Genomic DNA, 18,304 nt, shown 5'->3' with positions numbered 1-18,304 from the left:
GTGGCTTTACTCCACTGGAACGTCAAGCCGAGATCCATTCTTCAGTGGAATTTTTGGCGTTTGTGGACCCACCTGCCCATTTACAATACAGTTGAGAGACAAGGCGACCGATGCTGTCATGGACAATTTCACGAGGCGAATATGGCCATAAGCGTGACTCTCTCGCCTGCGTCGACCAAGTGAGCACTTCATGACTGAACTATTCCGACCAGATAAAATAACCTATAACTGCTGGCATATATTTCGAGGGAGCTCAGTTTTGATCGAAGCGCTGCTGAGACTCGACTCGGCTCGACTGTGACTCAACTGAACCCGAATCGACCCATCGCATCTTGCATCTCAGGTACTCGGGGGCTGCTAGAAGTGGCTTGGATCGGATCGAATCAAAAGGTGCTAATGTACCACTTCTAGGCAGTTGTCGCACTCAGGTACCTTAGCTTACCTTAGCTCTAGGCACCCTCCACCATCTCCCCGTCAAGAGAGTACCACCATAGCCTTTTCTTGGCCCAGGCTCAATTCACGCCCTGGTTCGCTTCCAACTCCCTCCTGTCCATAATCTTTTTCTTACATATCCTTACACTCACTCAAGGCATCACTGTTCATCGATAGCCCCCCACTGACCAGCATCCTTTATTCCTGGTTGAAGACTTGTACCACCTCATCGTGAACCATTTCACCCGGCTCCTCCTTGGCTTGGCTTCACGTACAAATACTCACTCTTCCTGGCCATCGCCATGGCTCCGCAACCCGAGAAGAGCCAATTGAAGCGCCCGCGCGTTAGTCCATCCCCTTCTCTCTGGCGTTTCTGAAGAAAAGATTCACGGTCTATTCTGTTGGTGGACAAAATGTCGACGTTCTCGGAACTCTTCTCGCGCCTGTCGTTCCATCTCGTGTCGCGCCATCTATCACCTACAGTTACTAACTTGCTTCGCATCGCAGGGCTCGTTGCCAGATGATGAGACTGAGACCAAGAAACCTCGCCGAGCTGAGCGCCTCGAGGCTGATCCAGACAAGACCCCAATTGTCAACAAGCAGCATCTGCCATCACCTCTCACACATCTTACTGATGACTCCAACGAGCTCAACAAAGAGCCAACCGCGACCCCCCCGGGACAGAAGCAACACGAGATAACCCCCAAGAAGACTGAGGACACATATTCTCAAGGCCAAGCGCTATCGTCACCACCTCAAGACACTCAGCCGCTCAGTCAGTTCGTTGATCGCCACCCTGCCATCTCCGACGACATCGAAGACGAAATTCGCGAAGGCGTCTGGGGATATCTCGTTCCACTTGATCCGAAGTACGGTGATAAGCCGATTGTCCTGAAGAAACGAAGCGCATGCCCCCTACCAGACACAGTGGCCGATTCCGCCAAGCAGGATAACAAACATCACACCAACGAGAACGGCAAGTCCGCTGCGATGAAAGATGAAGAGGCCTTCGAGAAGAAGAAGGAGAAGGGCGTCTCTTCTGGTGGCTATCTGATTGGACGACATCCCGAGTGTGGTTAGTTTTAGAATGATTTGGCGTCCGTTGATGGCAATAGCTAACTTACCAACAGACATTGTTGTTAACGACGGTATTGTGTCGAACCGCCATTGCCTTATTTTCACCGAAAATAAAGGTAATGATACTGTCGCAATTGTTGAGGATCTGTCGAGCAACGGGACGTACGTCAACGAAGCCATCGTGGGCCGAAATCAGCGCCGCGAACTTGAGGAGCAAGACGAGATTGCTGTCCACGGCAAGGCGCGTTTTGTCTTCCGCTACCCCCAGAGTCGACAGACAAGCGCTTTTCTCCAACAGTACACTCTTTTAGAGAAGCTTGGAAAGGGTCATTTTGCCGAGGTTTATCTATGCGTTGAGAAGGCCACTGGTCAGCGCTTTGCAGTCAAGATTTTCACGAAGCACCCTGGCGTGGAGGATCGCTCAAAGACGGAGGGCTTGCAGCAGGAAATCGGCGTATTGATGGGGGTTAGTCACCCGAACGTTCTCTGCCTAAAGGACACCTTCAACGAACGTGATCGCGTATACTTGGTGCTCGAGTTAGCACCAGAGGGAGAACTTTTCAACTACATTGTGATGAAGCAGAAGCTCAGCGAAGATGAGTCAAGGAAGTTATTTGTGCAGCTCTTCCAGGGTATCAAGTACTTGGTAAGTCATGGCATTCCCCTTGCACGTCCTACAAGGACGTTCCAGTGCTAACCGTGCCTGTTCAGCATGAACGTAACATTGTGCACCGAGATATCAAGCCTGAAAATATTCTGCTGGTCGATAAGAATCTGCATGTAAAGCTTGCTGACTTTGGCCTGGCCAAAATTATTGGAGAAGAGTCTTTCACAACTACACTATGTGGAACGCCCAGCTATGTTGCGCCTGAGATCCTCGCAGACTCCAAGCAGCGCAAGTACACAAAGGCAGTTGATGTCTGGTCTTTGGGAGTTGTGCTTTACATTTGCTTGTGTGGTTTCCCACCTTTCTCCGATGAGCTTTACTCGCGCGACTTCCCCTTCACCCTCTCCCAGCAGATTAAGAGTGGCCGTTTCGACTACCCTTCCCCTTATTGGGACTCCGTCGGAGACCCAGCACGTAAGTGAATATCATACCGAGGCTATTATACAGTTGCTAACAATGCACAGTCGACCTCATTGACTCTATGTTGATCGTTGATCCTGAGAAGAGATTCACGATTGACCAGTGCCTGCAACATCCGTGGCTCACACAGAGTAGCCCGGGTGTAAATGACAGCACTGGTGGTCTCGTCGGAGGCATTGCAGGCCTGGAGGTCAACCGAAGAGCCCCTGCTCGTGAGCGAACCTTGCTGGCCTCTCTCAACACTGTGCAGGTCACTGCTCAGCTTGAAGTTGGCAAGGACAAGAACCCTGTGAAGGTGTTCTCAAAGAACAAAGGTCGTGTTACCAATGTGGCAAAGGAGTCTGACCCTGCCGCTCAACGGGCACCAGACGAATTTATTGAGATGGGAGGTAAGGGCGACCAAGAATTATTCGCGGATGATGATTCGAGCATTTACCCAATAGGTGATAATGGCGAGAAGATCAAGGCGAACAAGGCCAAGCGATAAATCAGTGGGTTTGGAATGTTAGAGTTGAGTATGCGGGATCTGGGAGTATTTGGCTTTGTTCTGGTGTTACTATCATTGAGTTGGTATTCGATATTGATTGTTTGAAGGAGTATCCTCTATAGAGACGGTACATGGGATCATCTGGTGTCTTGTATTGGATGTTGTTCTTTCTGGTTTGTTTCTTCGCTTGCATACATCTTCAATCACAGAGGAAAGGGGATGGATATGTTGAGAAGGGCTGCTCATCAGCCAGTAGTAACTTGAAAGCGTACGAAAAGTCTTGATTGTTTTTTAATGCCTGCTGAAAGAGTTTCGAGTAGCACTTCTATATTGTGAAGTGTTAAACCCCTGACTTGAGATATGGCTAAGTGGAACAAATGGTAGCACGACCTTCCTGGTCTTGCAGCAAAATTGCGAGACTAATATAGTCAAAGATATGTACTGTGACAGGATAATCAAGGTCTGAGAATCGGAAGACTTCCGGGTACAGATTGTTTTCAATTTCTTCTCTTATTCCTGTCTTAATCCTCCTGGAAAGCAACAAACTAGAGCCACGATTAGAGGTTGAGATGACAATCCATTATCATGCCGAGCATGCAACAGCTAGAAGTCGATTCAGGAGAGCATGGAAACCCTTAATAGTTTGAATTTACCAGAGCTACAAGGCTTGTTCAAGATAAAATTGTCGAGAGCTGAGACTGATGGACCATTCAACCACATTCAGCTTACACCAAGGCGGTTCTTATCTTCACGTGATTTATCGCTTAGCGCCCACACATACCAGGTTGGAGAAAACCTATCTGGCGGGGTTCAAGGCCCCACCACAGAGGGCTATTCGTCTGGGACGAGAAACTTCACATTTATCCGCTTGTCGACCTTACAAACGCCTCGAGATCGTCCCCCCGCGCGTCCCCGGAGTTCGCTTCTTTTCCTGTTGCTCTATTCTCGTCCGCACCGCCTAAGCCGGAACGAGTCACTCGACCATCACCGCGACCGAAATCTCTATATCGAACTACCATTCCCGCGAGGGAGTCAAAGGCAGCAAACATGGCCGAAACCAAGACTGTCGGCCAGCCCACTCTGGTCTTTGTCGATGGATCTTTCGAGGACCTCGCTGCCGAGATGGCCGACTACCTTAAGGCTGAGGATGCCAAGCAGCTTCTGAGCCTGGAGAAGCCCCCTTCTCAAGAAGAGGTCATTTCCAAACTAGTCTCGGCCTCTGGAGCCCTCAACACTGTCCCCGAGAAGGAGTATACCGCCGCTTCTAACCTCATGACCCATCTTGTCCTGATGTCCTCCGACCCCAAGAAGTTCTTGCCCACTCTCTGCACTACTTTTGCCAAGCCTCTCCTCAACTCTCCAGTCCACGGCGCCGGCCTGTCACTCAACGCCCTGACCACTGTCTTTAACCTGCTCGACCCCGCCGACCCCGTCCGCGCTCGCGTCTTCATGGAAATTCTCAAGTTCCTGAGAACCCACGGCATGTTTGAGAGTCTGCGCACATATCTCGATAAGCTACCCGAATGGCTTGCTACGTGGGGCACCGACGCCGATTTCCAGCGAAAGATTTATGAGGAGGTTGCCGAGGTTGCCATTGAGGCTGGTGAGGAGCAGTAAGTTGTTCTATTATGTGTACAGTGTGCGCGAGTGTTGCTGCTGGCGACTTGGGATTTAGCCTGGAACAATTCCTGGGAATGTCTGCAGACACTTATTGCACCTGTATGGTTCAACTGCTGAACAACCTGCTAAAAGTCTGACAGACAAGCCTACGAGTACGTCGTAAAGGCTCTCCGAACATTCGACGGCGATGCCATCTCCTCCGAGGAGGCCCAGCGACTATCTCTTCGTGCCGTCAAGAAGGCACTCACTTCCAATAACCACTTCCTGTTTCAAGACCTGCGGGGAATTCCAAGCGTCCAGGCCCTAAGCGACTCACACCCTGTCTACTCGCAACTCCTCGATATCTTTGCTGAGCAGGATCTGGAGGATTACAACGACTTCAACGACGAGCACCAGGGCTGGGTTGAGAAGGAGAAGCTCGACCAAGAGAAGCTTCACCGCAAGATGCGCCTCCTGACTTTCTCCAGCTTGGCTGCCTCCACCCCTAGCCGCGAGATCGAGTACTCCAAGATCACCAAGGCTCTCCAGATTCCCGAGACCGAGATTGAGATGTGGGCCATTGACGTGATCCGTGCCGGACTTGTTGAGGGCAAGCTTTCCCAGCAACGCCAGAAATTCCTTGTTCACAAGGTCACATACCGCGTCTTTGGCCAGAAGCAGTACCAGGAGCTGGCCAACAGGGTTGACCACTGGAGGACAACCCTGCAGAACGTTCTGGGCGTTTTGCGCCAGGAGCAGGCCAACGCCAAGGCACAGAAGGAGCGTGAGATCCAAGAGTTGGAGCGCAAGGTCGCCAACGCCGGCGTTAGCGGAAACCAAGATGGTGGTAGACGCCGACAGAACCAAAACCGGGAGCCTCGCGAACCCCGCGAACCTAGGGAGCCCCGGGAGAGGACAGAAGATGACGACTAGACGAGGCAAAGCAGAGAAGGATATGCCGGGACATGACTAAAAACAAGACTAGAGCAGTCGTGGGGAAGAAAAATGAGGGGGCTTTTTTTCTGGGAATAGGGGGCATTGTTATACCTGCTTTGTGTTAATACATCGTTGGGCATATGAGAGAGGGAATCCAGCGAACGAAGGGTTGCTAATGCGAATGGCGTAGCCGGTTTCATGAGCATATTGGTCTTCTACCTTCCCAGCATTTAGGCGAAGATGGTGTCATGGCACTCTTCTTCAAAATAGAACAAACATTGAGTGCATGTTAAACACAGAGCGAGTATTGTGTGAAGGAGGCGTGTAAGGGGCGTTTTGTTATTATATTGTACATATTTTATTGACTGCCGTGGCCTTTTGAAACAACAGAACGGAGACATTAGAATGATGACGTGAACTTTTTGTGAGGATCTGGGTTGTGTATCCGTCCTATGAAACAGTTAGTGATATCTTTACAGTTATTGAATCTGTGAGCAGCATCACAATGCAACGCAAATTAGAGTAGACAAAGTTTTCATGGCAGGAATGGCACTATCATTGCACAATCTTTCGAGAGTGAATACTGAGAATGGGCACATAAACAAGCGTAGCTTACCATTGCGTTGATTGACAAGGGCAACATAGCCTCCAGTTCCCACCAAAATGACGACTACGAAAGGCCAGAACTTGACCTCGTCATTACGACGGGGCTTTGGCGGTTGTGAAGAATAGAAACGGCTGCTTCGAGAAGCCAGAGAAGAGGAGGTGAAAGGACTAAGTCTTGAGGCCGAAGCCACAAAGCGCCCGGACTGGAAAGACATGCGAGAAGCCATTGAATGCGACCAAGACCTGGCTTCTTCAGACTGATGTGTAATTACAGTCTAGATATATTCTGTTGAGAGTCGGATGGGTTAAGCAATCGATGAACTGAAGTATGTAGTGATGAGTTCAGGTGGGACCATATTGAGGTATGAGATCGTATGGCAAAATCAGGCGAGGATTGGACATGAGCAGTCACGTGACCTTTCTCATAGCACCTAGGTTGAGAAACGGTAGTACTTCTAGGTAGATTACCTAGCATCAGCAGATAAAGACAGACTATGACTTTCAATCCTCTGTGATGAGTTCATCATTAAGAACTAACAGCCGATCCCGTATAGTCTTCATCGATGGTGACTAGGTCAGTCTGTCAGTGTAAGGACTGTTCGAACAAGGGACCAAGCCCAGTCAAGTATCCCGACTTTGTTCAGGCTCATTTCAAATGAGTACAAATCAAACTACTACTAAGCCTTTTGGATGAACCAAGATTTTATATATTTATAAAATTGCTGGGAATGAGCAGAAGCATTGCTCAGCTACTATGCAACGAGGTGGTTGGTGGTTGGTGGTTGGTTCAACTGTCAGTCGCCTATCAAACCAGCCTCTCACATTACGATTAACCTCAGCTCTGTCTCAATGTTAAGCGCTTGCATTTGCACCCCGCATGAGCTCACAAGGTACGAACGACTACGGATACTATACACATACTTAAACGGTAGCTCCCGCTTTGGCGCAGGGCGCATTTTCATTGACATCATTTGACTTTTTGAAGACGAAACGAGATCATCATTGTGGTTGCCGTGCCGTCTCATTTTCATCCGTCTACAGATCTAGTCTAGTTAGTTGCTACGCCAACTCCACCTTCATCATGGTGTCAACACCAAGGTCGAAGAGTCAAAGAGACCCTCAGACGCCGCGGTCGCAGAAGAAGCGCATGCCCAAGGGCCGTTATAGCGATGGACACTGGTGGTGTAAGTGACAACTTTTCCCGCCTCATAATTGATCTGAACTCTGACATCTCTCAAGGTAACTGTGAACCTCGCCAGAAAGCCACACTCCGTGAGGTGAAGAAGTCTGGACCGAACAACGGCAAACTTTTCTGGAAGTGCGATGATTGCAATTTCTTCCTCTGGAGGGACGAGGCCAAGGTACGCGAGTCGGGGCTGAGGGGTTCCCGAAGAGGTAGCGAATCCTCCAAATCTGAACCTCCACCCATGACACAGCAATCACTTGTGTCGTATGGCTACCAAGTGACTCCGAGTCGGCGTCAGAGCGACGATAATTCTGCCGACAGCACAGAATCCGGCGAGGATTCGGAAGCTAATACTCGAATGCCCAAATCGATCAGAAACCAAGCAGAAATTGCCGACCATTCAAAGCTGCCCTCTCCGCCTACTGCAGCTGTTGAGACACCCACTCGTGGACCTACCAAGAGACGGCGCGACGTTTTCGAGCAAGATGAAGACGAGTTCAGCGATATTGCCTCGGATGAAGAGCGGCAGATGGCTGCTATTGCGGACAAGAGCGCCGAGAAGGCCGCCCAGAGCCGTTTTACCACTCCCACCACTACCCGCTCATTCCCAGGGATGCCAACTCCTTCTGTATCGCGTACGCTGTTTCCCACCAGCGAATCCAAGAGACAGAAGCAAGTCTCCTTTGAAGATACTCCCTCGATGTCATCTACGACTCTGTCGGCCACCACGACACCTTCAAAGACTCCATGTGGAACGCAAGGACCTCCTGCAAGTAGCCCTCCGGAGACGAGCTACGATGTGACGGACGAAGTTATGAATCTTTTGAGAGGCCAACAAATCGACAATAGCGTTTTGTCATCTGTACAGAGTATCCTGGAAGCTGCAGCACGTCGCACCAAGGGCATTGTTCTCGGCCGTGACTCTGCGCGGTCAAGCCTCAAGATCAAGGATGACAAAATTGCTGCCATGCAAGAGCGTATTACTGCACTCGAGAACCGTGAACGAATGCACAGGAGGCAAATGACGAATATCAAGGCTGGTTTGATGAAGATGTATGATGACAACTGATCGTGTTAAGTGTCAGGTTAGACCTGGCAAGGTTATGGTTATGATGATGATGATGATGATGATGATGTAAGAAGCTTTGAGCTTTGGTAATGTAGTGAGATATACCCTTTTAGTGGTTAGTTAATAGTATCAGATTAGTTCTCGTGTGGCCTCAAGAACGAATCCATCTGTTAGAGGTATATTCGTCGTGTCGGCTTAGATTACACCGGTGGCTGTCAATCAGTATAAACTACACGTCGACTGGACCCGGCATAGGTATTCAAGAGTATTCTATTATAGTCCGAGACGCAAAGTGTTCATATTTCTTAGGCTTAGCAACATGGATTAGTGAATTTCTTTCTATACAGCCCGACCCCGGCACAGCTTCTCCCAAATGTATGCAATTCCAATTTATACCGCTTTATCGCTAAAAGTCAGGGCCCAGCCTCTCAGCAAGGGCCTTTTCAGTATTGGCATAGACCTCGTCAGGAGGAGGGGTAGCATCGAGCTTGAGAACCTTGCCAACCTCCTCAAAACGGTTAACGACAGGCATGCTGGTCTCGATGAAAGTACGGAAACGCTTGCGGATACTCTCGGCGTTGTCATCGTCACGACCACTGGTCTTTCCACGCTCGAGAAGACGAGACTCCATGACATCCTCCGGGCAGTCGAAGAAAAGAACAAGCTTGGCGGGGCAGACAGTCTCTTCAAACTTGACGGCCTGGTCCATCTTGCGGGGGAAGCCGTCAATGAGGAAGCGCCCCTTTTGCGAATTCTTTGCCTTAAGGTCGGCAGCCATGGCGTTCTCGAGGAGAGCAATAGTCACCTCCATGGGAACAATGAGGCCGTTTCGAATATAATCCTTGATGAGGTCTCCATATTGTGAACCGGGTCTTTCCTGTTCGGCGCGCAAAAGATCACCAGCTGACAAGTGACAGAAGCCGTGATCTGAGACAAGCTTGGAGCACTGAGTGCCCTTACCAGCGCCAGGACCGCCGAGAACGAAGATGACGGTCACATCCTTAGGGTCGAAAGTCGGAGTTGACTTTTGGGGCGCGATGGTCGCGGGCGCATCTTGTTCGATAGCAGGCATGATTAGATATAGAGCTGTAGTTGTAGGTCGAGGTTAGCTGAGGAGTTTCATCATGGAAGAGGGGTTTACCTTTGGATTGGGTACCTTTGTCAATGCGGGATCATTTAGGTATAAGTAAGGTCCTTTAGGGAAGGGAAATACAAGGAAGAGGAGCCTGATCTTTTAGTCGATAGAAGATCGATCGTGTTGATGCTGCCAAGACGAGGAGGAGTGGACTAGACCCTTGGATTGAGCGGTGTCCAATACGCGTAGAGCCTGAGGCATCCATGATGTTGCTACAGCCCACTTTACAAGCTCAACCTCAGATCAGCCTTTAAATTAGGTATCAGATCAACCGCAATGTAACATCAGCGACCACCTCGATAGAAACATACAACTATTTTGAGAGAATTTACTCTCTCATGCGCTAATTGGAGTCCTTGATTGTATTGCCTCCACCATTCGAATATAGCGAGAATCTCCCAGCCCATGGACACATCCTTGATCAGCTGCAAGTGATGATTCCTTGCGATACATACAATACAGTTTCTCCAGATCATATGCTGGACATACTCCTGAAACCCGACCTCTAACCTAGGCCTAGACTTGCTCCAAGATTCTTACCGACATCTTCATACGTAGCCTGGCAACGAACGACCTCATCCCAACTGGCAATGACATGATATTCTCGAATACAGGCTTGCACCCATTATTCATAGTTCAGCGTGACAATTGGCTTGTAAATGACCATGGCAGTCGAGCCGAAGAATTCGCCATCGGCATTGCCAATCTTGCTGAGTCTGGGCGCGATCTGAATCCCAACGACTGGCTTCCCGCCCTGGATGCCACTCCTGTGGCGAACAATGAGGTCGTCAAAGTCATCGCCCTCTTCCTCGATGCCCCAGTCTGTCACGAAGAATGCCCTCGACTTGAGGAAGTAGTTGTTCAACTTGACCGCTTTGTCGACAATGTTTTTAAGCTTCTCTTCCGCCTTGTCTTCCTGGCCAGGGTCCATGAAGATAGCTAGGTCATTTTTCATTCTGTCGACGATGCCCATAGCCTCTTTCTGGTTGTTTTCGTCGAACTGCTTACTTAAAAGGTTGGCTGTGTGAGCTTTGACACGACTCAGTTCTGGCATGCTCTCGCAATCGATCTCTGTGCTTTGTTAATACATTACAGTAAAATATGGATAAGTTGGGGGTCATACTAGAGACGTCCAAGCAGAACAACTGGAAAACTCTGCCTGCAGGACCACCGAAGATGGCTGCTTCACCTTGAAAAATGTCACGAACAAGGCACTTCCAGATATACTGCTCAAAATGGAATTCAGCCAGGTTGATGTCTTTTTTCTGCTCCTTTTTGAGCGCCTCGACCACGCTGTGGTTTGCTCCCCGAGGTGCCGCCTTTCGGTAAGGTTTTACTGTGAGGACCTGAGCAACGAAGGTGAAGATGCCGTATCTGATACCGTCCCAGGCACGTACGACCTCGTCATCGGGCACCTTGAACGCATCATTGAAGTTGGGGTCTTTTTCCTTTACCATGATGGCTATTTCCCTTCTCAACGAGTCGGCATAGGCCTGCCTGTCCTTGAGGTTTCTGGTGAGATCAACGTTGTCGTTAAGCAGTCTATTATTTCTCTTCATGGCCGCGGCAAGTTCCTTTTCACATTGTTTGAGCTTGGAAGTGCTATCGTCCGGTGAACTAGTCTGGAGGAGTTGGCGTTCAAGGGAAGCGATTTTCTTCTTGGCCGCGTCAAGCTCAACCGCTAATTCAGTTTTGCGTAGAGTAACTGAAATTCGTTTCTGGACAGATGCCAGACCTTTATGGAGGCTTCGGATGCCAGAAAGGTCGTCCGAGGGCGAATCATCAACGTGCGAGAGATCCGGCGTGACAGGCCTGGGGGTGGCAGTATTGTTGCTGGCGGTCGCAGACTTGCTGGACTTAAGAACAATCTTCCGCACCTTTTTGTTGGGAGAGTCGGCTTCTTCGTCGGAGGATGATCGTTTCTTAAGCACAGCGGACTGGTTTAAGGTGGGAAGGGGAGAAGTCTCGACCGCAGGATCAGAGCTGGAGTGCGCAGTCTCATCTTTGACATGAATTGATCGAGATCTCGCGGAAGACACAGAGCGGTAGCGCGGGACGATTGGCTCGTCAGAGTCGCTTTCGGGATCCTTAAAACACTTAGGGGCCGCAGCTCGCGAGGGACGCTCTCGTCTGTCAGGAGTCGTGAACTCCATGGCTTTTTGATGCGATGTGATGGAGAGTGAAAGAGCAAGAAGCAAGTGAATCAAAGATATCTAGATTTTCAGCGGAGAAAGTCGAGGATATAAATGAAATGATAAGGAGTTAAGGAGAAAGTTGTGAGCTTTTATGCGGCCTGGGGCTGGCAGTGATTCAGAGAAGAGGAGGAGAACAATAGCAAGCCGAGCTGACACTGGCAGGGCGCTGCCGCCCAGTTTAACAATAGGATATCAATAGGCTCTATTGATGCACAACAGATAAAATCAGGCAGCATTGAGAAACAATACACAAACCTGTGATTGACGTATATGCCAATCGGCAGTGCACCTAAGGCTGTAGTTAGGAGTGAGTCTACAGAATTGCGTTTTGTGGTCTACGGCTCTCTACCCAAAGGCTGTTATACTTGGTAGGTAATTAGCGTAGAAAATATAAAGTTTGTAAACGTTTTCGTTGAATAGCCTCTCCGTTTAACTCATCATCGGTATTCCTCCTCATAAGTAACACAATCAAGGATATCATCATTTGGCTTTTAAAGTTTATAACGTTGAGGGTAAGTTGGCAATACACAGTAAAATCTCCTTATTCTTCCCAAGTTACTGTATCCGCTGAGGTTGTCATCGACTTTCTGACTAGGGATTAACTTGTGTCTACGCTCCTCTGGATCAGTACCTACTTGTCGTGGCGTTCGATTCGATGCGATTGTCCCGCTGGGACCAATTAACTTTAGCAATGATACATAGGCATTAGGAAAGAAAAGCGAATTAACGCGAGTGAGTTTAGGACTGATGATCCAAACCTGATCACAATACTGATACGTCTTTGTAGTAGCGTTTGTGTCCCGTAGCCCAAAATCTTGATTGCTTCGCTGCTGATCGCTTGATCTTTCATTGTTAGCAGGATCAAGTGCAGTTTTTGGAGAATTTCACAAATTCTGCAAGGACATGAAGCTGCTGTCAATCATGAGGGAGACCAATCTTCACCTTTACTTCAAATAGACCATGCTTTCATGCTGAATGTATTGTCGCCTCGTATAGGATCTCCCCCTCAAAGGAACCCACCGCATTCAATGTGATATGAGTTTATCACCGTTGGCGTTACTCCCAGTCTCTGCTTCAAAGGGGCAACTTGTCAACTGGCTGTGGTCAATTAACATGGGTGGGAATGTCCCCTTGCAGTCTTCTTCCACAAACAGCAAAGAGTGAAAGCACTGACCAAAGCATTACGAGGATGATCACTGCAATAATTCCGTTGCAATTTCCGCTTGATGCCAACAGCAGGAATACAAGTAGCACAATGTTGACAATTGCTTGCATGGAATAGTCCTCGAAAGCAGAGGGCGCGATCACTGACTGTTTCATAGAGATTGACGAGACCAGCAAAAAATATTAATAGATACGAAGACTTACGGTTGGGAACGCGTGTCTCGATGCACTGTAAAACGACCAGCCAATCCGGGATAAGCAAATGTCCTGGAATGGAGATTAATCCCAGGTCGTCGGGACTATCCATATGGCTTCAAGCCTCCCCATTGGACGAAGCATTCAAGTGCCGACAGCCGCGGCCCGCCTTGTCTTTGCTACTGTCAGGGCAGCATTAGGGGCTTGGCTTCAAGACAGAGCCTCGTAGCTAAGCTTCTGCTCACTGAAACTTCAGCGGGGATGACCGATGCCCACCCCAGTATCAGCCATGATTGGCCAATCCCCTTCTAGAACGGCCATTATCAAAATTCAATTACCTAAGACCGACTAGACTGTCTTGGTCGATTTGACCTCCCTTTTACCCATGTACCTACCCACTCGATTCAACGCCGCTTCTCACTTGGAATTTTGTCTCTCACCTCAAAACTTATTCTCTTCAGCCTCTTGTTGTTTCCGGCATTTGGGTCGTTCGCTTCTCTTTACCACATATCGACTTGTCTAATTTGGAGTATCTCAGGCGTGTTGTCGTTCGAATGAAGGTGTCATCATCGTCCTCGTCATCCGCATCCCAATCTTGTCGTTTTAATCTTGACCTGAGGTCGCGTTGAATCTCTACCGCACAGAACATACCAAACAAACAAACTCGACTCGATCCCTTCCTCTCGAAAGAACGACAAAATGGAGTCAGGATTCGTGGGATGGGTGATGGAGCTTACGGCCTGGGTGGCCCCCTTTTTCATCGTCATGTCGCCCATCCTCTCCTACGCCGACCAAATCGTCTCCATGTACCGAAATAAGACCAGTGCGGGCTTCTCGCTCGACATCCCTCTCATCATGCTTGTCGCGTCTTTCCTGAGGTTCGATCTCTTCCGTCGCGACACGATTAGCACGGAATATAGCTGACCCGCGCTTCCCGAAACAGAATCTTCTACTGGCCCCAAGCGCAATACGATACGAGTCTGCTCCTTCAGTCGCTGCTGATGGTCATTGTCCAAATAGCTCTCCTGAAAGTCGCCCTCGACTACCGACCTCCACCACCTACCAAGGGTGGCGAGGCCGGTTTGCCATTTGCCGGTGCTGATGATGGTTTAACGGGCTTCCAGCGCCCCTATAACTTCTGGCAATGGCGATCCCCTCGACGGTAGGGTCTTTTCTTCATTTATATGTCAGTTTGTTTGGTCTAACTGGCTATAGATACTGGCATGCTATTATGTATTTTGCGGCTGGTCTTGTGTTTTTGGAGCTTCTCCTTTCCCAGATGCCTGGATTGTACGCCGTATATGCGAACACCATCGGATGCATTGGACTCGGCGTGGAAGCGACTCTCCCTATCCCTCAGATCTTGGTCAACATGCGGTCCAGGTCATCTAAAGGCCTCAGATTATCGGTTCTGGCTGCGTGGATTGGCGGTGATACCATGAAGCTTTTCTGGTTCTTTACATCAAAAGCCGGAATTCCTTGGTCGTTCAAGATCTCCGGTATGTTCCAGGCTTCGTGCGACTTCTTCCTTGGTTTCCAGTACTTGCTTTACAATAGACCCGAGGAACCAGCGCAAATCAAGGAACACCCCATGGTCGAATGGGAAGCACCCAAGTCAACTACACGAAGTCATAGCCGGAGTCTTACCCCTACGCGACGACCCGCACCATTTGTTGGCGCCGAAGAGGCTAAATAAGCCGTTCAAGCCTATGATTATATAAATGATCTAATGACAGTGATGTTGGATCTTGATGCATACATCTGAATAGAAACCTGCTGGAGTGGAAAGCCGCCTGGAACATCAGGATAAGAGAGGAGGTTCTTTGAAAGAGATGGGTAAAAAGCGATGCTAGCTTGAAATGAAGGTGAGATTCTGTCCTGGCGGAGTCAGAAAAGCCGAGTCCATGGAAGAGCTGAGCGACCACAACAAGAAGACATTTTGAGTGACATTGCGATATCTTCCTCGTCTTGAGCATTTCCCGTCATCTCAGAGGACCCCACAAATTACGCAAGCCCAGCGATAGCCGGGTCTCAGTTTTGGACTGGGTCTTGCAGATCCTGGCTTCCATTGTTTTTGAAACAGGCGCAAGGCAAAGTCCCACCCACTTTCAGCTACAGTGGCATCCCACCACCGTTATGTTGTGATAGCGGAATACATGCCTGGGGTATCTATCAAACAGCTAAATGCGCATCTTGAGCGGGATCATCGAAGAGATACAATAGAACATTGATTAATATGAATATACATAATACCATAGTCACTACTTTTATCTGTATGTCAGCCCAGTCTTGCTCTGTGCTGGTCTTGTATTGGCCAAGACTGCAGGTATCGGGATATCTCAGCCTCACTGCACCCACAACCGTGCCAATTGCCAGCCCCTTTACTTTGGTTCTGCCACTCAACGTCAAAACTTATTCAAGATATAGTCAATATTGACATTGTTTGCATTCTACTGACCGCAGACTCGCTCAATTACTGTATTGTTGAACCATTCACATATTATTCTGGCTTGTCGAGTCCTCTGTGGTGCAACACTGCCGTAGCAGTGGCATATATTGACTTGGCCACCGTTCTTATGAGGACAGGCCTTTGCAAGTCAACAAATGCCCAGATCAGCCGATCACTGAATTGCATTATTTTTCTGGGCCCTGTTCCTCAAGACTCAACTCGTTCAGCGAGCTTATACCTCTATCTCTATGCTCTTTCATCTTCTTTTTCATTCGTCGCGGGTTGTGGTTGGTAGGTTGCCTCTCCATGGTTGTCGCATAGTTGGTCGCCCAGCAACTAACCAAACATCGCAGGTTGATATCCATTATCCTCAACCACTATTGACCAAGCCTGGAAACAACTGCGCAACTCGTTTGTGTGGGCACCAAAATTTCCATCTCTCCATAACTCGAGGACTTATTGGATTCGACCGTGAATCACAGTCAAAATTTACTATATTCTTTTCCGCCTCTTTTCATCTTCACCCCAACTTCTTCACATTCACACTTCGCATTGCAGTTCTATATTATATGCGTTTTCACCCATCTCAATCACATCTTCGTTGCTCTTTAATTCTAGGTAAGTAGTGAACTATTTACTTTCTACTTGTCACATCATAGTATAATTTTCTTATTTCATCTTGTACTCGCATTCGAGTCTCTATAACCTCCTCATCTCATCTCATCCCAGCCACACATCATCATCATCATATTGCAACAATTTTTCTTCTTCCCTCCAGCACTTCTCTCCGACTTGAAAAAACGTCACCGGCAGTCGAGTATCCGCTTACCGTTCTCACTCTTAGCAAACAATCTACTGTTGATTCCTTGATCAAGGTTAGTTTCAGCTTGGCTACACCAAGCACTATCCCGTCCCCCAAGTATATTTACCTTGATACGGCTTCTCAGACATACAACCAATGCGACTCTTCAGCGTTACTGGTCACGTCGGCTAATAGTTCTCAGACACGTTCCCCCGAAGCCATGGCACCCGCAAATGCCAAAGCCAACTACAAAACCTACGAGGCTCAGGCCCGTATGGTTCGCGCCATCGTAGCCGCTCATCCCGACGTCAAGTGGAACTACAAGGGTAAGAGGACGATTTCCTTATATCTTGTCGCACTTGTTTCAAAAGGTCTCTTGTGGCCTTAAGCCCTTACTCTTTGTGTCCCCTCCCCATAATGCTGAGTCTGCAGGAGGAGGATTGACTCTTCCCCAGAAATCGCCGCTTGTTACGGCTCTGACATGACGGACCATGCGCTGAATCATCGATTCCGCAAGGTTCGGGCAACTGTCAGCATCATCCATGCGGCCCGTGAGCAAGGGCTTGATGTCAAGGATTTGACTACCGACGAAAACCTCCTCCCTACCACACAGGGAGCTATTGACAAGAACAGTACGATTCCCCGCCTGATTTCCTTTTATCCAATATCATCATCACGATTTCTTGTAATGAGCTTTCACTGACTCATTCTCCATAGATATCGCCAAATACTTTGGCCAATCTACCGCAGATGGCATCCAGTTTCAGTTTCGGACCATCAAGAAAGACGCCGAGGCTCTTCGTTATGCCGCTAACAATGGCGGCGATGTCGCCAACTGCCTCAGCCTTGGGACCGCGTCCGGGCTGCCCAACACTCCGTCCAAACCGACTCCCTCGCGCCAGCCTGGAAGTCGATCCGGCAAGGGATCAAAACGCAAGACTTCTTTTACCCCCTTGAATCCCATCAAGCGTTCTGGCTCAGAAGATGAAGACGACGATGAGCTCAACTTTGATGACATGGATCATACTCCCTCAAAGAAAGTCAAGACAACTGGCCGTACTCCTCGTGGCCCTACACCCTCTCGTACAGCTGCCAGGAAGGCCGCTGCTACTATCGCCGACGCTTCTGCGCAGTACAATGACAGCGAGTCTCCGTACGAGGATGCCCCTACTCCAACCCCAGGTCTTACTTCGGCTCCTGTCGGTTTCACTGCTGCAGCGCTCCCTTCTTCTGCGCCTGTTGCTCCAACCTCCATCTTTGGCAACGTAGAGCGTAAGCCTCAGCCGCCCATGGCCAGAAATTCTGGTCTCGACATGATCAACTCAGTTGGCTTTGGATATCCCGACATCTTCTCAGCCGCGGCAACCCATCGTGCTCCACCTCCCGATGACTCGTCCTACATGGAATGGGGTGACGGAGAGATCTGAACCCTCGATCTCGAATCGCGATCTCTGACTTGAGCATTAGCTGATGCCGTTGACAAAGGTTCACGGATACAGTACCAAAATATGGATGAAAGCTCTACAGAGTGTACTAAACAACATACCACAAAAGCACGAATGCGGAACCGGTTCTTTTTGTTGGCGACATATGGCTCGATCGGCTTTTACTGCCTTGATGTCGGTATTTTGATCATATTTCATGCCCTGGCCCTTGTTTTCCCAGCACAGATACCCCCTTTTCCCGCAACTCAAAAGCATTCAGTTCTTTCCTTTGACACCAGGCATTCGGCATACTTCATAGCGTCTTAGCCGGCCACTTAGTAAGGGTTCATTTGGGCATGAATAGTATGGGGCGTGTATGAATTCTAGCTAGCTATTGTGCTCACTTCAATAAACAACGCGAGTCTTCAAATGTGGTGCCCTGTAATTTATGGCTGTGACAT

At 49.0% G+C, this 18,304-nt stretch overlaps 8 protein-coding genes across 28 annotated transcripts; 5 read left to right on the top strand and 3 right to left on the bottom strand.

Annotated features, from left to right (window-relative positions):
* The first annotated feature begins 80 nt into the window (after nucleotides 1-80).
* On the top strand, nucleotides 81-3,499 carry FVEG_08045 (CAMK/RAD53 protein kinase). 17 transcript variants are annotated; one of them, XM_018896823.1, is made up of 8 exons: nucleotides 100-343; nucleotides 412-527; nucleotides 590-776; nucleotides 940-1,507; nucleotides 1,563-2,155; nucleotides 2,221-2,590; nucleotides 2,641-2,985; nucleotides 3,040-3,404. In XM_018896823.1, the coding sequence occupies exons 3-8, from the start codon at nucleotides 735-737 to the stop codon at nucleotides 3,081-3,083; spliced, it is 1,962 nt and encodes a 653-aa protein (XP_018754360.1). In that variant the 5' UTR covers nucleotides 100-343; nucleotides 412-527; nucleotides 590-734; the 3' UTR covers nucleotides 3,084-3,404. The 17 variants fall into 17 exon arrangements, with proteins under 17 accessions (XP_018754357.1, XP_018754351.1, XP_018754365.1 ...); XM_018896822.1 differs by having other exon boundaries at nucleotides 100-390; nucleotides 454-527; XM_018896835.1 differs by having other exon boundaries at nucleotides 81-527; nucleotides 3,040-3,463.
* A 374-nt stretch (nucleotides 3,500-3,873) lies between these two features.
* On the top strand, nucleotides 3,874-6,049 carry FVEG_08044 (hypothetical protein). The gene is made up of 2 exons (XM_018896819.1): nucleotides 3,874-4,696; nucleotides 4,844-6,049. The coding sequence occupies exons 1-2, from the start codon at nucleotides 4,131-4,133 to the stop codon at nucleotides 5,613-5,615; spliced, it is 1,338 nt and encodes a 445-aa protein (XP_018754348.1). The 5' UTR covers nucleotides 3,874-4,130; the 3' UTR covers nucleotides 5,616-6,049.
* On the bottom strand, nucleotides 5,977-6,451 carry FVEG_16239 (hypothetical protein; the record flags this gene model as incomplete). The annotated part of the gene is made up of 2 exons (XM_018905477.1): nucleotides 5,977-5,993; nucleotides 6,235-6,451. The coding sequence occupies 2 exons, from the start codon at nucleotides 6,449-6,451 to the stop codon at nucleotides 5,977-5,979; spliced, it is 234 nt and encodes a 77-aa protein (XP_018754347.1).
* Nucleotides 6,452-6,701: 250 nt separating this feature from the next.
* FVEG_08043 (hypothetical protein) lies at nucleotides 6,702-8,643 on the top strand. Of its 3 annotated transcripts, none has more exons than XM_018896817.1 (3): nucleotides 6,712-7,017; nucleotides 7,082-7,408; nucleotides 7,464-8,633. In XM_018896817.1, exons 2-3 carry the CDS (start codon nucleotides 7,306-7,308, stop codon nucleotides 8,477-8,479), a joined length of 1,119 nt encoding a protein of 372 aa, XP_018754345.1. In that variant the 5' UTR covers nucleotides 6,712-7,017; nucleotides 7,082-7,305; the 3' UTR covers nucleotides 8,480-8,633. The 3 variants fall into 3 exon arrangements, with proteins under 3 accessions (XP_018754344.1, XP_018754345.1, XP_018754346.1); XM_018896818.1 differs by having other exon boundaries at nucleotides 6,905-7,152; nucleotides 7,210-7,408; XM_018896816.1 differs by having other exon boundaries at nucleotides 6,702-7,408; nucleotides 7,464-8,643.
* Nucleotides 8,644-8,723: 80 nt separating this feature from the next.
* Nucleotides 8,724-9,799, bottom strand: FVEG_08042 (cytidylate kinase). 2 transcript variants are annotated; one of them, XM_018896814.1, is made up of 2 exons: nucleotides 9,621-9,799; nucleotides 8,724-9,565 (listed from the first exon to the last, which is right to left on the bottom strand). In XM_018896814.1, exon 2 carries the CDS (start codon nucleotides 9,549-9,551, stop codon nucleotides 8,886-8,888), a length of 666 nt encoding a protein of 221 aa, XP_018754342.1. In that variant the 5' UTR covers nucleotides 9,552-9,565; nucleotides 9,621-9,799; the 3' UTR covers nucleotides 8,724-8,885. The 2 variants fall into 2 exon arrangements, with proteins under 2 accessions (XP_018754342.1, XP_018754343.1); XM_018896815.1 differs by having other exon boundaries at nucleotides 9,636-9,799.
* A 440-nt stretch (nucleotides 9,800-10,239) lies between these two features.
* FVEG_08041 (hypothetical protein) lies at nucleotides 10,240-11,767 on the bottom strand (the record flags this gene model as incomplete). Its single annotated transcript, XM_018896813.1, has 2 exons — nucleotides 10,240-10,685; nucleotides 10,738-11,767. The coding sequence occupies 2 exons, from the start codon at nucleotides 11,765-11,767 to the stop codon at nucleotides 10,240-10,242; spliced, it is 1,476 nt and encodes a 491-aa protein (XP_018754341.1).
* Nucleotides 11,768-13,568: 1,801 nt separating this feature from the next.
* On the top strand, nucleotides 13,569-15,502 carry FVEG_08040 (hypothetical protein). 2 transcript variants are annotated; one of them, XM_018896811.1, is made up of 3 exons: nucleotides 13,569-14,046; nucleotides 14,112-14,330; nucleotides 14,384-15,502. In XM_018896811.1, the coding sequence occupies exons 1-3, from the start codon at nucleotides 13,868-13,870 to the stop codon at nucleotides 14,862-14,864; spliced, it is 879 nt and encodes a 292-aa protein (XP_018754339.1). In that variant the 5' UTR covers nucleotides 13,569-13,867; the 3' UTR covers nucleotides 14,865-15,502. The 2 variants fall into 2 exon arrangements, with proteins under 2 accessions (XP_018754339.1, XP_018754340.1); XM_018896812.1 differs by having other exon boundaries at nucleotides 13,569-14,330.
* An 82-nt stretch (nucleotides 15,503-15,584) lies between these two features.
* On the top strand, nucleotides 15,585-18,272 carry FVEG_08039 (hypothetical protein). Its single transcript, XM_018896810.1, has 6 exons — nucleotides 15,585-15,908; nucleotides 15,971-16,235; nucleotides 16,462-16,492; nucleotides 16,622-16,745; nucleotides 16,875-17,051; nucleotides 17,137-18,272. The coding sequence occupies exons 4-6, from the start codon at nucleotides 16,640-16,642 to the stop codon at nucleotides 17,844-17,846; spliced, it is 993 nt and encodes a 330-aa protein (XP_018754338.1). The 5' UTR covers nucleotides 15,585-15,908; nucleotides 15,971-16,235; nucleotides 16,462-16,492; nucleotides 16,622-16,639; the 3' UTR covers nucleotides 17,847-18,272.
* The last annotated feature ends 32 nt before the right edge of the window (nucleotides 18,273-18,304 follow it).

Source organism: Fusarium verticillioides, chromosome 3, assembly GCF_000149555.1.
Source record: "Fusarium verticillioides 7600 chromosome 3, whole genome shotgun sequence".
Lineage (NCBI taxonomy): Eukaryota > Fungi > Ascomycota > Sordariomycetes > Hypocreales > Nectriaceae > Fusarium > Fusarium verticillioides.
Note: the sequence above shows the minus strand (reverse complement) of the source record. Positions and strands in the feature narration are given on the sequence as shown.

Bases quoted from the DNA above. Each gene is read 5' to 3' on its own strand.
- FVEG_08045 (XM_018896821.1), top strand. From the start codon at position 735: ATGGCTCCGCAACCCGAGAAGAGCCAATTGAAGCGCCCGCGC. The intron at 777-939 runs GTTAGTCCATCC...TTCGCATCGCAG, and splicing joins GCCAATTGAAGCGCCCGCGC to GGCTCGTTGCCAGATGATGA. The intron at 2,156-2,220 runs GTAAGTCATGGC...GTGCCTGTTCAG, and splicing joins TCCAGGGTATCAAGTACTTG to CATGAACGTAACATTGTGCA.
- FVEG_08044 (XM_018896819.1), top strand. From the start codon at position 4,131: ATGGCCGAAACCAAGACTGTCGGCCAGCCCACTCTGGTCTTTGTCGAT. The intron at 4,697-4,843 runs GTAAGTTGTTCT...AAAGTCTGACAG, and splicing joins ATTGAGGCTGGTGAGGAGCA to ACAAGCCTACGAGTACGTCG.
- FVEG_08043 (XM_018896816.1), top strand. From the start codon at position 7,306: ATGGTGTCAACACCAAGGTCGAAGAGTCAAAGAGACCCTCAGACGCCG. The intron at 7,409-7,463 runs GTAAGTGACAAC...ACATCTCTCAAG, and splicing joins TAGCGATGGACACTGGTGGT to GTAACTGTGAACCTCGCCAG.
- FVEG_08042 (XM_018896814.1), bottom strand. From the start codon at position 9,551: ATGCCTGCTATCGAACAAGATGCGCCCGCGACCATCGCGCCCCAAAAG.
- FVEG_08040 (XM_018896811.1), top strand. From the start codon at position 13,868: ATGGAGTCAGGATTCGTGGGATGGGTGATGGAGCTTACGGCCTGGGTG. The intron at 14,047-14,111 runs GTTCGATCTCTT...TTCCCGAAACAG, and splicing joins CTTGTCGCGTCTTTCCTGAG to AATCTTCTACTGGCCCCAAG. The intron at 14,331-14,383 runs GTAGGGTCTTTT...AACTGGCTATAG, and splicing joins CAATGGCGATCCCCTCGACG to ATACTGGCATGCTATTATGT.
- FVEG_08039 (XM_018896810.1), top strand. From the start codon at position 16,640: ATGGCACCCGCAAATGCCAAAGCCAACTACAAAACCTACGAGGCTCAG. The intron at 16,746-16,874 runs GTAAGAGGACGA...ACTCTTCCCCAG, and splicing joins CGTCAAGTGGAACTACAAGG to AAATCGCCGCTTGTTACGGC. The intron at 17,052-17,136 runs GTACGATTCCCC...CATTCTCCATAG, and splicing joins GGGAGCTATTGACAAGAACA to ATATCGCCAAATACTTTGGC.